Genomic DNA, 12,732 nt, shown 5'->3' with positions numbered 1-12,732 from the left:
CTATAGTTCCCTGGCTTGTCTTTACCGCCCTTCTTAAACAGTGGCACCACGTTTGCCAACCTCCAGTCTTCCGGCACCTCACCTGTGACTATCGATGATACAACTATCTCAGCAAGAGGCCCAGCAATCACTTCTCTAGCTTCCCACAGAGTTCTTGTGTACACCTGATCAGGTCCTGGGGAGTTATCCCCCTTTAACCGAGTCAATAAAGAAAATGGCAATATGTAAGACGAACCCTCACAAACAACAGGAAACATGATTAAAACTACCATACTCCAGACAAAACACGGATTGACTTCTTCAGCAAAACTCACTGAGTGAAGGATGGTTCAAGATATGGGTGAAGTCAATCCCTGTCTCTCATAGCATTGTGTGACTGACGCAGGAATAACCTGTCCATTTTTGTTCTGGCCAGCAATTGAGTCACTATACACAGCCCGGAGAGAAAAGTCGGAAGGACGTACCTTGTGCCATGCTCTGATGCAGGCTCCAATAGATCCCAAGACAGTTTTTCTCCTTCTTCATACCTCGTTTGCACTTGCAGTTGTGCAGCGGGCTGGACAGGAGTGACATGACCGCACTAATGCACTGGTTCTTGGCTCCAGGCCCAAGTGGAGCAGCGCTGCTGCCCGTCATGCATTGGCGAAATGTCCTGTACTTGGGGCTACACTTGGGGTCATTGATGCAGGTCTCACTGGCTTGCAAGCAGTCATTGTGACTCCCCTCCACATTCGACAGTCCATCTGCCAAGGGAGGAAAGAAGTAAAACAAAATCATGTTTAGTGTACCCACAATACTGCTATTACTGAATAATATTTTAGAAATATTTTCAGGTAATGTATTCTTTCACATCAGATTTTTGCCATTGAGATTCTAAATGTGTAGGAAATTTCATGGATCAGTACAGGTATGGAGGGCCGAACAGCTCCTCTTTGATCGGTTAGGTGCTGTAAGTGTTATGCTGCCTTGGAGTTGGGAATCTTGCCAATTGAATGAGCTTCTGGGATGTCTGAAACATCCATGCCACTCAAATGCCAGGCTATGACTATTGCCAATAAGAGACATTCTAACCACTGACTCTTGACATTCAATGGTGTTACCATCGCAGAATCCCACACTGTCAATACTCTGGGGGTTACCATTGACCAGAAACTCAACTGGATTTGCCACATCAACATGATGGCTACAAAAGCAGGTCAGAAGCTAGGAACACTGTGATGAGTAACTCACCTCCTGACTCCCCAAAACCTGTCCACCATCTACAAAGCACAAGTCAGGAGTGTGATGGTATACTTCCCACTGGCCTCGGTGAGTTCACCTTCAACAACACTCAAGAAGCTTGACATCATCCAGGATGAAGCAGGCCACTTGATTGGCATTATATTCACAAACATCCACTCCCTCCACCACTGACGCTAGCGTGTTCTATCTAAAAGGTGCACTGCAAAAATTTACCGAAACTCCTCAGACAGCACCTTCCAAACCTGTGATGACTTCCATCTCAAAGGACAAGGACAACGGATACATGGGAGCAGCACCACCTGCAAATTCTCCTCCAAGCTACTCTCCATCCTGACACAGAAATATATCACCGCTCCTTCATTGTCACTGGGTCAAATTCCTGGAGTTCCCTTCCTGAGGTCATTGTGGGACTACAGGACATGGATTACAGCGGTTTAGGAAGGTAGCTTGCCACTATTTTCTCAAAGGCAACTAGGGACAAACAATAAATGCTGGCCAGTGATGCCTACCTCCCACAAATTAATGTAAAAAAGTACCACACTGCTACTTCTGGGAATGGTCTGCTGAATCACTCACCAATCAGGCAGTGGCAGGTCTTTTGAGAGCCTGGCGTCTTTATAGATGCATCTTCCTAATCGTCATTGTGAGGTCAAATCTGGGAATGTGGCAGCTCATTTTATTTGCCTCCTGACTTACAAATATTACCCGTCTTACCGTCCTGAAAGGAATTTTTTGCTATTTATTTAATTGATTAGGAACATTTAAGGGAAGGTGACGTGGTAATGTTACTGGGCTAATCCAGGAGTGCAGGAAAGTACCCAGGAGGCGTGGCTCAAATCCTATCATGGTAGCTGGTGGAAATTGAATTCAATCATTAAATGTGGAATGTAAAACTATGAAACTGGCACTAATTGTTGCAACAATTCAGCCCGTTCACTAATATCCTTACAATGTCCTGCTATCATTATTTGGCCTTCATCTGACTCCAAACTCCACAGCCATGTGGTTGACTCTTTGCTGAACTAGACTTGACATTTAAGTACTGTGGCTACAAGAGCTTGTCAGAGGCTAGAAATCTTGCAGCAAGTAACTCATCTCCTGACACCCTAAAGCCTGTCCGCCATCTACAAGGCACAAGTCAGGACTGTGATGGAATTATTCCCAGTTGCCTGGATGGGTGCAACTCCAACAACAGTCTGTGATGATACAATGGCTTTCAGAGTTGTATTTTGTCCTTTTCTTGATGAAGAAAGTTTATTACAGAGGTGCCAAAAGGCCTCCTCAAAGCTGAGAAAGTAAACAGCTTGTGAAGCCTTGTAGTTTTTTAAAAGTTGGAACAATAGAAGCAGCCTGAATGTGGGGTCAAGATCCCAACAGAACCAGAATTTTCAGTTTTATTTCTCTGCAGATGCTGGGGTCTTGAAGCTGGATGTGAAAGCTCTTACTCATCTATTTTACTGAATTTGCCCTTGCCAAGGGTGTGTTTATGGGATGTTACTATATCAGAACAGTTAATTAGTAGTATTTAATATATATCATTTTGTTAAGCACTTCAATAGAGTTACAATTAAACTAATTATTTGATTTTATTCTTATTTTGTCTGTATTTTAACTGAAGTGTAAAAATAAAGTGTGTTTTGCTTAAAGTCAAATAGTTTGATCAATTGAATTGTATCTGGAATGCAATGCCTTACATTTTCCTTTAAAATAAGAACAAGTTAGGGTTTAAGCTATCTCCATAATATATTTTTAGGTGGTTTTGTCTGGTCCATAACAAATCAAGAAGTTTGACACTGTCCAGAACAATATTTGAATGGCATCACATCGTCAAGCATCCACTCCTTCTACCTCCAATGCTTAATAACAACATCTTCATGCCATCTATAAGATGCACCACAGACATTCACTTACAGGTCTTAGACACCACCTTACAAAACCACAGCCACTTCCACTTGGAAAGTCAAGGACAACAAATATGTGGAAACACCACCATGTACAACTTTCCCTCCAAGCCATTCACCATCCTGACTTGGAACTAGATGGCTGTTCCTTCCCTATCGCTCGGTCAAAATCCTGGATCTCCCTTCCTAACGGCGTTATGGTGTACCTACTCCAAACAGACTGCAGGATTTCGAATAGGCAGGTCACCATTCACCTCCTCTCAAGGCCAACTGGGGATGGGGCAATGAATACTGGCCCAATGAGGCCCACACCCCATAAACAGATTAAAATAAACCATCCTCTGAAATGGCCTAATAAACCACTCCGTTTTGAATGGGCAACAAATACTAGCCTTGCTAACAATGCCCACATTCTATGAAGGAATGGAAAAAAAACAAAGGAACAGGAATTGGCCATTCAGCCCATCACTTCTGCTTTACCATCCAGAAACATGGTTTTCTATCCCATTTTGGAGGTGGGAAGGGGTGGAAAGGTAAGTGTTTGTGCTTCCCTTATGATTCAGTTTGCACATGAAAATCAATCAGTGTGTTTGACAGCTCAGGGAGCTGACAGTGGAGATGGCGTGAAGAATAAAGTAAGAAGATGAAGAATAACAAATAGAATATTAAAGGTTAGAATGGACGGTGATGAGCAAGAGTTGGGTAAAAAATCCAATAACATTTTGAAAAATGGGGACTTGGGGAATTGTTTTAAGCTAATGCACAATATTGCCAGTGCTCAGCTTTCCCTGCTAAGGTTAGAATTTCTTTTTCGCCATCCACACTCTATTGTATTAGAAATATGAACAGAAATGTAATGGATTGTCCAAAAGAAACTATTAAAAACACCCTCCGTTGTTATGGGATTTTTCATTTCTGGAGAAAGACGCTTCCATTAATCCTGGTTTCCCTCAAGATCCCATAAGCTATTTGTTCCAGTCAAACTATTGCTTGATGACTAAACCCAGCAGAGTCTAGGAAACAACACTGCCTCAATCTTCCAGCAACATCATTGTGTTTTGACTGCAAACAGAGTAATGCCTATCATCTCCCATCTGGTCTCTTGTGTTGAGGATTAGATGGATGTCTCAGAACATAAAGTGACATCTTAACAGAAACCGTAGACGGTTTAATTTCTCACTTTTTTTTCCCGAATGTCACAACTGTCTGATTGCAGAACTGCCTGGTGAACTGCTTGGCAAAACATCTCAATCGGCTTAAAAGCATTTGGCAGAGCTACCCAGATGGCCTAATGGATAAACGCACGATTTGCAGTGCTAATGAAGGATTTTACAGCTTGAATCTCCTCAGTTTATATTCAGTCAGATCACCTCAAGTGGAGCAGAGCATGGAAGAACTGCATTTGACCTCCTCAGCTGTGGGGGAAGTGGGGAAATGCATAAGAAAGTCAACTGGTGCAGATTCTGCCCTGATTAACAACCAATGACAGATGCAGCTAAATGCCTTGCCCTTATTTTGTGGTGCTCCCACAGTCAAATACCTTAATGACACAATTGCGTTTAATCTGTCTATCTAATGTCTTTCCTTTACTGAAAAGGGGAAAACATTTTTATTAATTCTGCAGCTTGGCCCTTTTTAATGATCAGATTTATTAATTATCTTTTAAAATGATAGTTTTTTGCTTTGGATAACCTATTACTGTCAAAATTCATGCCTGCTGTTGTGGCAAAACTTATTTCTGAAATTTGTCCACCAGACGTCCCCATCCCGACCTCGGCAAGTGAGAGAAGAATAGAAATTTGTTTTCTAACCCATAAGAAAGGTCGGAAAATACCAGGCACACATTGTCGGTAAATTTAGATGTTAGATAATCACTTCTTGTCTATCTGATAGCTTTTAGTGGTTTGTCGGGAGGCAATGCTTTTTGCCCTTTGGCCATTCCTAATTTCTTGCAAGATAGAAAGCTTTTTTTCATTTAATTTGTTTATCCTAGCCAACCTGTTTAGAGCTGTTATTACACACGTCTGGAGCAGATGGGAACCCAGGTTGTTGTTCCAGGGATAGAAACACTACCTCTGTGCCACAAGAGGGCCTTGATGGTTTAGAGAATCTCCAGAAATTCTTTCACCAGGAACCACATGTCCTGATTGCAGCAATCCTTATGACCCCAGCCACTCAGATTTGATGTTCCTCAAGCTCTCATCCTTTCAGTTACATCAGTTGCAAATAGTTTACTGGTTCTTCCTTCAGCACATTCCAAGGCTGTGCCTTCTATGACCTAGAAAGATAAGGGCTGCTGATACATGGGAAAACCTCCACCTGCAATTTCCACTCCAAGTCACACGCCCCTGAATTTGGGGTGGCCTGGTGGCTAAGTGTCAGTGGCTCATTGTGGCTCAGAAGGCACTATTGTCTTACAGCTCTCGGAATCTGGGTTCAATTCCAACCTTGAATAACTGCCTGTGTAGAGTTTGCACATTCTCCTGTGTCTGTGCAGATTTCCTCTGGGTGCTCTGATTTCCTCCTACAGTCCAAAGATGTGCAGGCTAATTGGATTAGCCATGGTAAATGTGGGGATAGGGTAGGAGGTGGGATTGTGTCAATGCTCTTCAGGGGATCAGTGCAGGCCTAAGGGGGTGCATTGCCTCTTTCTGCATTGTAGGGATTCTATGGAAGATAATACCATTATGGCAGACAGGAAACAAAGAGAAGGAATAAACAGGTCTTCTTCTGGGTGGCTAGCAAGGATTAGCAGAGTACCACAGTGATTGAACCCCAACTTTTCACAATACATATTATAGGTTTAGATTAGTGAACTAAATATAATGTGTCCAAGTTTGCAGATGACACAAGCTGGTGGGCCAGTGAACGGTGATGAGGTATTTCATTGTGATTTGGACAAGTTGACTGAATGCGTCATTCTGAATGACAGAACAAGTTCAAAGGGCTGAATGGCCTACTCCTCCTCCTATTTCCCATGTTTCCATGTTTCTTACTGCAATGCTGCCAGCTGCCTGACCTTCTTCCCTAACAGCGCTGTGGGTAGATTGAAGAATTTGGAACTGTTTTCCTTACAGAGCTTCTGATTAAGAGATTAAAGATTCCTTACAGATTAAGAGAAGATCTGATAGAAGTTTTCGAAATCATGTGGGGTCTGGAAGGAGTAGATAGGGAGAAGCCATTCCCACTCATGGGAGAATTGAACCAAACGGCACAGATTTAAAGCATTTTGCAAAAGAAGCAAATGAGAGGAGAGAAAAATAGGCTGGAGCTGTTTTCCCAAGAGCTTAAGGGGTGACCTTATAGAGGTTTATAAAATCATGAGGGGCATGCGGGGAGTAAATAGAAGACCACTATACTGAACATTTTTTTTTCTCAATTTTATAATTTATTCCTAAAATCTGCAATTTTTGCTCTCTATTTTTCTAAGAACTGTAACTGAAGAAGCTGTACTTAGGGACTTGTACCTAAGATGGCATACCCTAAGATTTATACCCTTTTCACTCCACTGACTTGGGTATGTGTGATGACAAAGCTAATTCTAATTCTAAGTCTAATTCTAAAATGTTCAGGATAATAGTATAGAGATTCAGGATAGAGTGACAAGGAGAACTTTTGGACTCAGGTTGTTACATTATCAGTCACAGAAAAGAGATTATTTTGATTGCAGTTTTAAAGAGCACAGATTGGGTGAAATGTGATCTAGGGCGATGCAAACCTTGATGTAAATTATTTGCTTGTTACTCCATAGGGCAATGGACCTCCAATTTAAAAACAAAAATTAGCTGAGTGTGTTGGCATAATTATTATTCTTTAGATCTGATAATATACTGCTGGTTCTGCGGTCACAATGTGTGTTCTGCGCATTGATTCATATGTTATTAAAGATTGATGTAGCTACTTCTGTCTCTTTTCAGTCCTCTCCTATTAATGGAAACACTTCAGGTGTCCTCTCAGATTTGAACATCTCTCATCATGTGCCACAATGTGGTTATAGTATCTAAGTCACTTTGCAATTAGTACCCAGATTCCATTGCTGCTTGACCGCAGCCTGACCTTCCCTGCTGATTTGGCTTCAGTTCAATATCTTAAGGGCTGGGCATGTGGTGCATGACATCTATTACAGAGAAGTATTAGCAAAAAATTTAAGACCACCAGCAAAAGAATGAGAATACTTTTCCAAGCAGCGTGATGTGGAACATTCTGTAATAGCCGTGGAAGAAGATTCGATAGAAATTCTTATGAAGAAATTTGAAATGACAGGGGAAAATCAGGACAGTGCAATTCATTTATAGTTCTTTCCAAGAGCTGGCACACACTTTCAGTCTCAGTGTCGCCCTCCTGATTATAGGACACTGTCGATTGTAAAAAAGTCTGGTTAAGGTATGCATTGTATAAGTGGTGACAATGTTGCTCAGGATGAAATTGAAGGAGATTGAGGGATCGATGAAAGTAAAATCAATCTTTGGCTGAGGCATAAAATGGAAGGTAGTGAATCTCCAGTACATTTTAGACCCAATTTTATTTTGTATTGAACTCAGTAATAGACACACATTCATAGTGCACCTTTTATGACCTTTGGTCATCCGAAAGTGCTTTGCAGCCAGAGAAGTACATTTGAAGTCTGCTCACTATCATCATGTAGAAAATGAAAAATGAAACAAGAAATTCAGGCAAGGTGTAGAAAGTGTTCCCAATTCACTGTTACCTCTTTTGCATTGTTATCAACACACCCAAAATGCAAAGGCATAATCAATAAAGCAAGCAGAATGTTGAACTTTATAGTCCAAAAGATATTACTAGTTACCAGGAATGCTAGACCGACCCCACATTGTGTTGTGGTGAGCAGAATAGACAGTGAGCTATTCAAGTACTGCACAACGCACAAATTCTGAATTGTAAACTAAACTGGAAACAGTCATAAATTTGCACTGCAGATGCTGCACAGTTATAGAATCATAGATATCCACATCATGTCTGCACTAATCAAAAACAACTGTCTAACTAACTACTCTAACCCCACAGATCTTTGCTAATGTTCCCTGGAGACACTGCTCAGATCTTTGATTGCTAATGTTCCCTGGATACACTGCACAGATCTCTGGATTCTAATGGTCCCTGGATACACTGCACAGATCTCTGGATTCTAACGTTCCCTGGAAACACCTCATAGATCTCTAATGTTTCTTGGAGATACTGCACAAATCTCTGGATTCTAATGTTCCCTGGAGACACTACATAGATCTCTGGATTCTAATGGTCCCTGGATACACTGCACAGATCTCTGGATTCTAATGTTCCCTGGAGACACTACATGGATCTCTGGATTCTAATGTTCCCTGGAGAGACTGCACAGATCTCTGGATTCTAATGTTCCCTGGAGACACTACATAGATCTCTGGATTCTAATCGCATTGGAGATACTTCATAGATGTCTAGTGTCTGAGTTCAGATGACATTTGTTTCTTTCATCTAATAAGGGTGACGACAAATTGCTGATTGAGTCAACAATGCAGCATTTTCCTTTCATTGGATCATAAATAAGATTTGGTAGAACATTGATGAGCACACAGATGGAATACTGTGTGCAGTTCTGGCCGTCACATTATCAGAAGGCATCTAAAGCTCCTAATTGTTGCTGGCCTGTTACCATGCCGACATCCAACTTGGTGCCAATAGTACAACCCTTCTCCTTGCCCAGAAGACCCTTGCTAAAGACTTTAAATCAGTGTAAAGGCAAATACTAATGCAAGATGCTTCTTTCAATGTCCTTGTGGAGAAATTACATTAGTACCCTTTGTTGTGCCATCCAGCAGCAAACTTGTCAATGGGTATTTGAGGGTTCTGTGTGTATGACATGAATTGGAGTCTGTTAATCCTGAATTTAACTTTTACCTTGAGCTTGTCTTTGAGAATTCTCCAGAGCTTTTTTTTTGGATATTTCATGATCTTCCATGAACAGAACAGTTGTATTAATTTTGTAAAATGCCTCCCTCCCAATACCAAGCAAGATTTTTAGAGATATCTTCTCAGGATCAGTTCACATGCACTCTGTAAAATAAAGCTTTATGGTGCTTGGAGAGCTGAAATTCACTGAAGATATCATTTACTGCTCAAGCCATATGGAACTGTTTCACTTCCATTTGTTGATTATTTTGAAAATTCACTTATGGGATGTGGTCGCTGGCTGGTCCATCATTTATTGCCTGTCTTGAGTTTCCCTTGAGAAAATTCTGGTGAGCTGCCTTCCTAAACCACCACAGTCCACATACTGTCGGTTGATACACATGTGTTTATGGGAGGAAATTCCAGAATTTTGACCCAGAGATAATGAAGGAATGGCAATATATTTTTATGTCAGGATGGAGAGTGGCTTGGAAGGGAACTTGCAGGTGGTGATTTTCCTATGTATCCACTGTCCTTGTCTTCTACGAAGTGGTCACCGGTTTGGGAGGTGCTGTCTGAGGAATTTTGGTGAACTTTGCAGTGCAGAACACACCAGCTTCAGTGATGGGAGTGGAGGGAGTGGATATTTGTGAATGTAGTGCCGATAATGTGGGCTGCTCTGTTCTGGAAAATGTCAAGGTTCTTGAGTGTTTTTGGAGCTACACCCATCCAGGAAAATGGGGAATATTCCATCACCCTCCTGACTTGTGCCTTGTAAATGGTGGATAGGCTCTAGAGAGCCAGACAGTGAGTCACTTGCTGCAGTATTACTAGCCTCTGGCCTGCTCTTGTTGACGCTGTGTTTATATGGAGAATCCAGTTGAGTTTCTGCTTAATGCCAACCCCCAGGATGTAGATAGTGGGGTATTCAGTGATGGTTACAGCATTGAATGTCAAGGGGCAGCTGTATGGCATGAATGTTGCTTGTCTCTTGTCAGTCTGTTCTTCTATTCTCTGCGAGCTTACTCTCATACTCTATTTTCTCCTCCATAACCAATTCTCCTTTGCTGTCTTCTAAACTATTCCCAATCATTAAGTCTTTGGTATTTCTTGCAAATTTGTAGACTTCTTTTTTGCAACTAATATTTTAGTGATTGTAACGAGGTCAGCTAGGTTGACTTCATAGCATCTGAGTTCCCTGATTGGGACTGTTAATCTGCTCCAGTCAGGGAGCAGTGTCTGACAGATAAGAACAGGAGTGTCGCCTTGGCGTGCCCATTTGCCACCGGGAGGTGGAGATCCCCAGTGGAGGGCTCTCTATGCGGGAGTCCTCCCCTTTTCTCTCAGGGATCTGGGGTGGAGGGTGCTGCATGCAGCGGTCCCCTGCAACCGCAGATTGCGGTGGTTCACGGACTCCCAGCCCAACTGCTTGTTCTGTGGCGCTGTGGCGCGTTTGCACTCCCTTTTTGATTTTCTCAAAACCTCCTCCTCTGCTTTTGGTTGCATTTCAGTCCCATTCTCCTGATCTTCGGGCACCCGGTACGGAGGAGGGAGGGCAGGTCTGAAGACCTCCTCGAGGGTCTGCTCCTGGGCCTGGCCAAACTGGCCATAAATAGGTCCTGGCAGCGGGCCGTGGAGGGGGTTGTTAGGGCCAACTGCCTGCCCCTCTTCCGCGGTTACGTTAGAGCCCGGGTGTCCTTGGAGAAGGAGCACGCGGTCTCCACAAACACCTGGAGTTGTTCAGAGAGAGGTGGACTCTGCAGGGAGTGGAGTGCATTATTTCCCCCTCTAACTCTATTTTGATTTAATCCCTGCCCTCCCCTTCACTGTTTGGTCACACAGCATTGCCTTTTGATGTGAAGGGCACTGCTTGTCACTGGCCACTCAGGTGTTTCCTTTCTTCCTGGTGGTGGAAATTTGAATAAAGATTCACGCACCTTGTGTCTTTCACTGTGTCTCACACCTGCGCACACATAACATGGGTGCTGGGGAAAAAATAAGCAGTTGGGCGGGAGTGTGGGGGTAAAAACAAGAAAAACAGGAGTGTCTGACATTCTGTTCACTCTGAGGGAGCTGGATCAGTGTCAAGTACTCTCCATGTGTAAATAAAGTGTGACTTGGTGATAGGATAATGGCCTCTGGAGTTATTTCAAATACTATCTCTAATTTCCCTCATACGTCATGGTTTAGCAACTGTCCTTTTTGCATTCTGGTGCCAGGCAGGAATAAATAATTTTTGTGGTGACAAGGACACTCTTCCCAGACTTAAAGTTTACCGAATAGATCTAAAGGAATTTACAATATTGCTGTAAAAATCCATCAGCTTCACTGATGTTTTAGGCAAGAAATTCAATCGTCCTTAGCTGATCTCTCAATTGTCAAGAAGTCAAATCATGTCCAGTTTCTCCAGAGTAATCAGGGATTGGAATTAAATGCCATTGCCATTGATATCCATATCATGAGAACTTTCCTTTTAATGTCTTTGGCTAAGTCTGAATGTGGTGCCAAAGTTTGCCTGCACTACCTGGGTCTTGCTGCAATGGACTAGACATTGTAAAGATTATATTACAGTCTGGGTTGCTGTAATGGTACATTCAGTACTGTTCAGCAATTCTGAAATCAACAGCAATAAACCCCAAACTGCACACATCACCTTATGGAGCCATATCTTCAAGAAACACAATACAATTATATTCTTCCTCACCACTAAGTCTCTTTGAAGAACCACGAGGAGGAGAGTATAAAACTTCACAAGGACACAGACATGACGGGGGAATGGACAAACTGGTGGCACATGAAATTCAATATGAGAAATTTAAGGGGTTTTGTTTTGGCAGGAATAAATGGAGAGATAATATGAAACAAAAGAGAGACAGTGCAAAGAAAGCAAGAAGACACAGCCGAGAAGTAATTGGCAAGAGAAGCTAAAGTGATCCGCGAAAAATTTATCAGATTCATTCAAAAGTAATTTGAAATGATGCGACCATTCAGCCCATTGGGTCTTCTCCATCATTTGATTTTGGCTGATATATTTCTCAATCCCATTCTCCTGTTTTCTCCCCGTAACACTTGACTCCCTTTACTAATCAAGAACCTATCTATCTCTGTCTTAAGTACATTCAAAGACTTGGCCTCCACAGCCCTTTGCCGCAGTGAGTTTCACAGATTCGCCACCCTCTGGCTGAAGACATTTCTTCTCAATTTAGTTCTGAAGGGTTGGCCCTTCACTCTGAGGCTATGCCCCCGGGTCCTAGTCACTCCTACTAAAGGAAACATCTTCTCTACGTCCACTCTAGCCAGGCCTCTCAGTACTCTGTAAGTTTCAATGAACTTTAAATACATTACATAATTATTTAAAATAGGGGAATGCCGTAACAAGGATAGAACCCCTCGGTCCTCACCTTCCACCCCACCAACCTTCGCAAAAACCGAATCATCAGACGACATTTCCGCCACCTCCAAACGGACCCCACCACCAGGGATATACTTCCCTCCCCACCTCTTTCTGCCTTGCGCAAAACCATGCTGACTCTAGACTACCTGAGGGTGGCACAGTGGTTAGCACAGTGCCAGAGACCCGGGTTCAATTCCCGCCTCAGGCGACTGTCTGTGTGGAGTTTGCACGTTTCCCCGTGTCTGCGTGGGTTTCCTCCGGGTGCTCCGGTTTCCTCCCACAGTCCAAAGAGGTGCAAGGTCAGGTGGA

At 42.7% G+C, this 12,732-nt stretch overlaps 1 protein-coding gene across 5 annotated transcripts in view; it reads right to left on the bottom strand.

Annotated features, from left to right (window-relative positions):
• Positions 1-12,732, bottom strand: part of gfra4a (GDNF family receptor alpha 4a) — a 160,879-nt gene that overhangs the window by 72,100 nt on the left and 76,047 nt on the right. For all 5 annotated transcript variants that reach the window (XM_043696028.1, XM_043695854.1, XM_043696122.1 and 2 more), the window contains one exon: positions 465-743. In XM_043696028.1, the coding sequence (XP_043551963.1) occupies positions 465-743 (279 nt within the window). The remainder of the gene's footprint in view (positions 1-464; positions 744-12,732) is intronic.

Source organism: Chiloscyllium plagiosum, chromosome 1 (assembly GCF_004010195.1).
Source record: "Chiloscyllium plagiosum isolate BGI_BamShark_2017 chromosome 1, ASM401019v2, whole genome shotgun sequence".
NCBI lineage: Eukaryota > Metazoa > Chordata > Chondrichthyes > Orectolobiformes > Hemiscylliidae > Chiloscyllium > Chiloscyllium plagiosum.
This window is presented reverse-complemented; position numbering and strand designations above follow the sequence as displayed.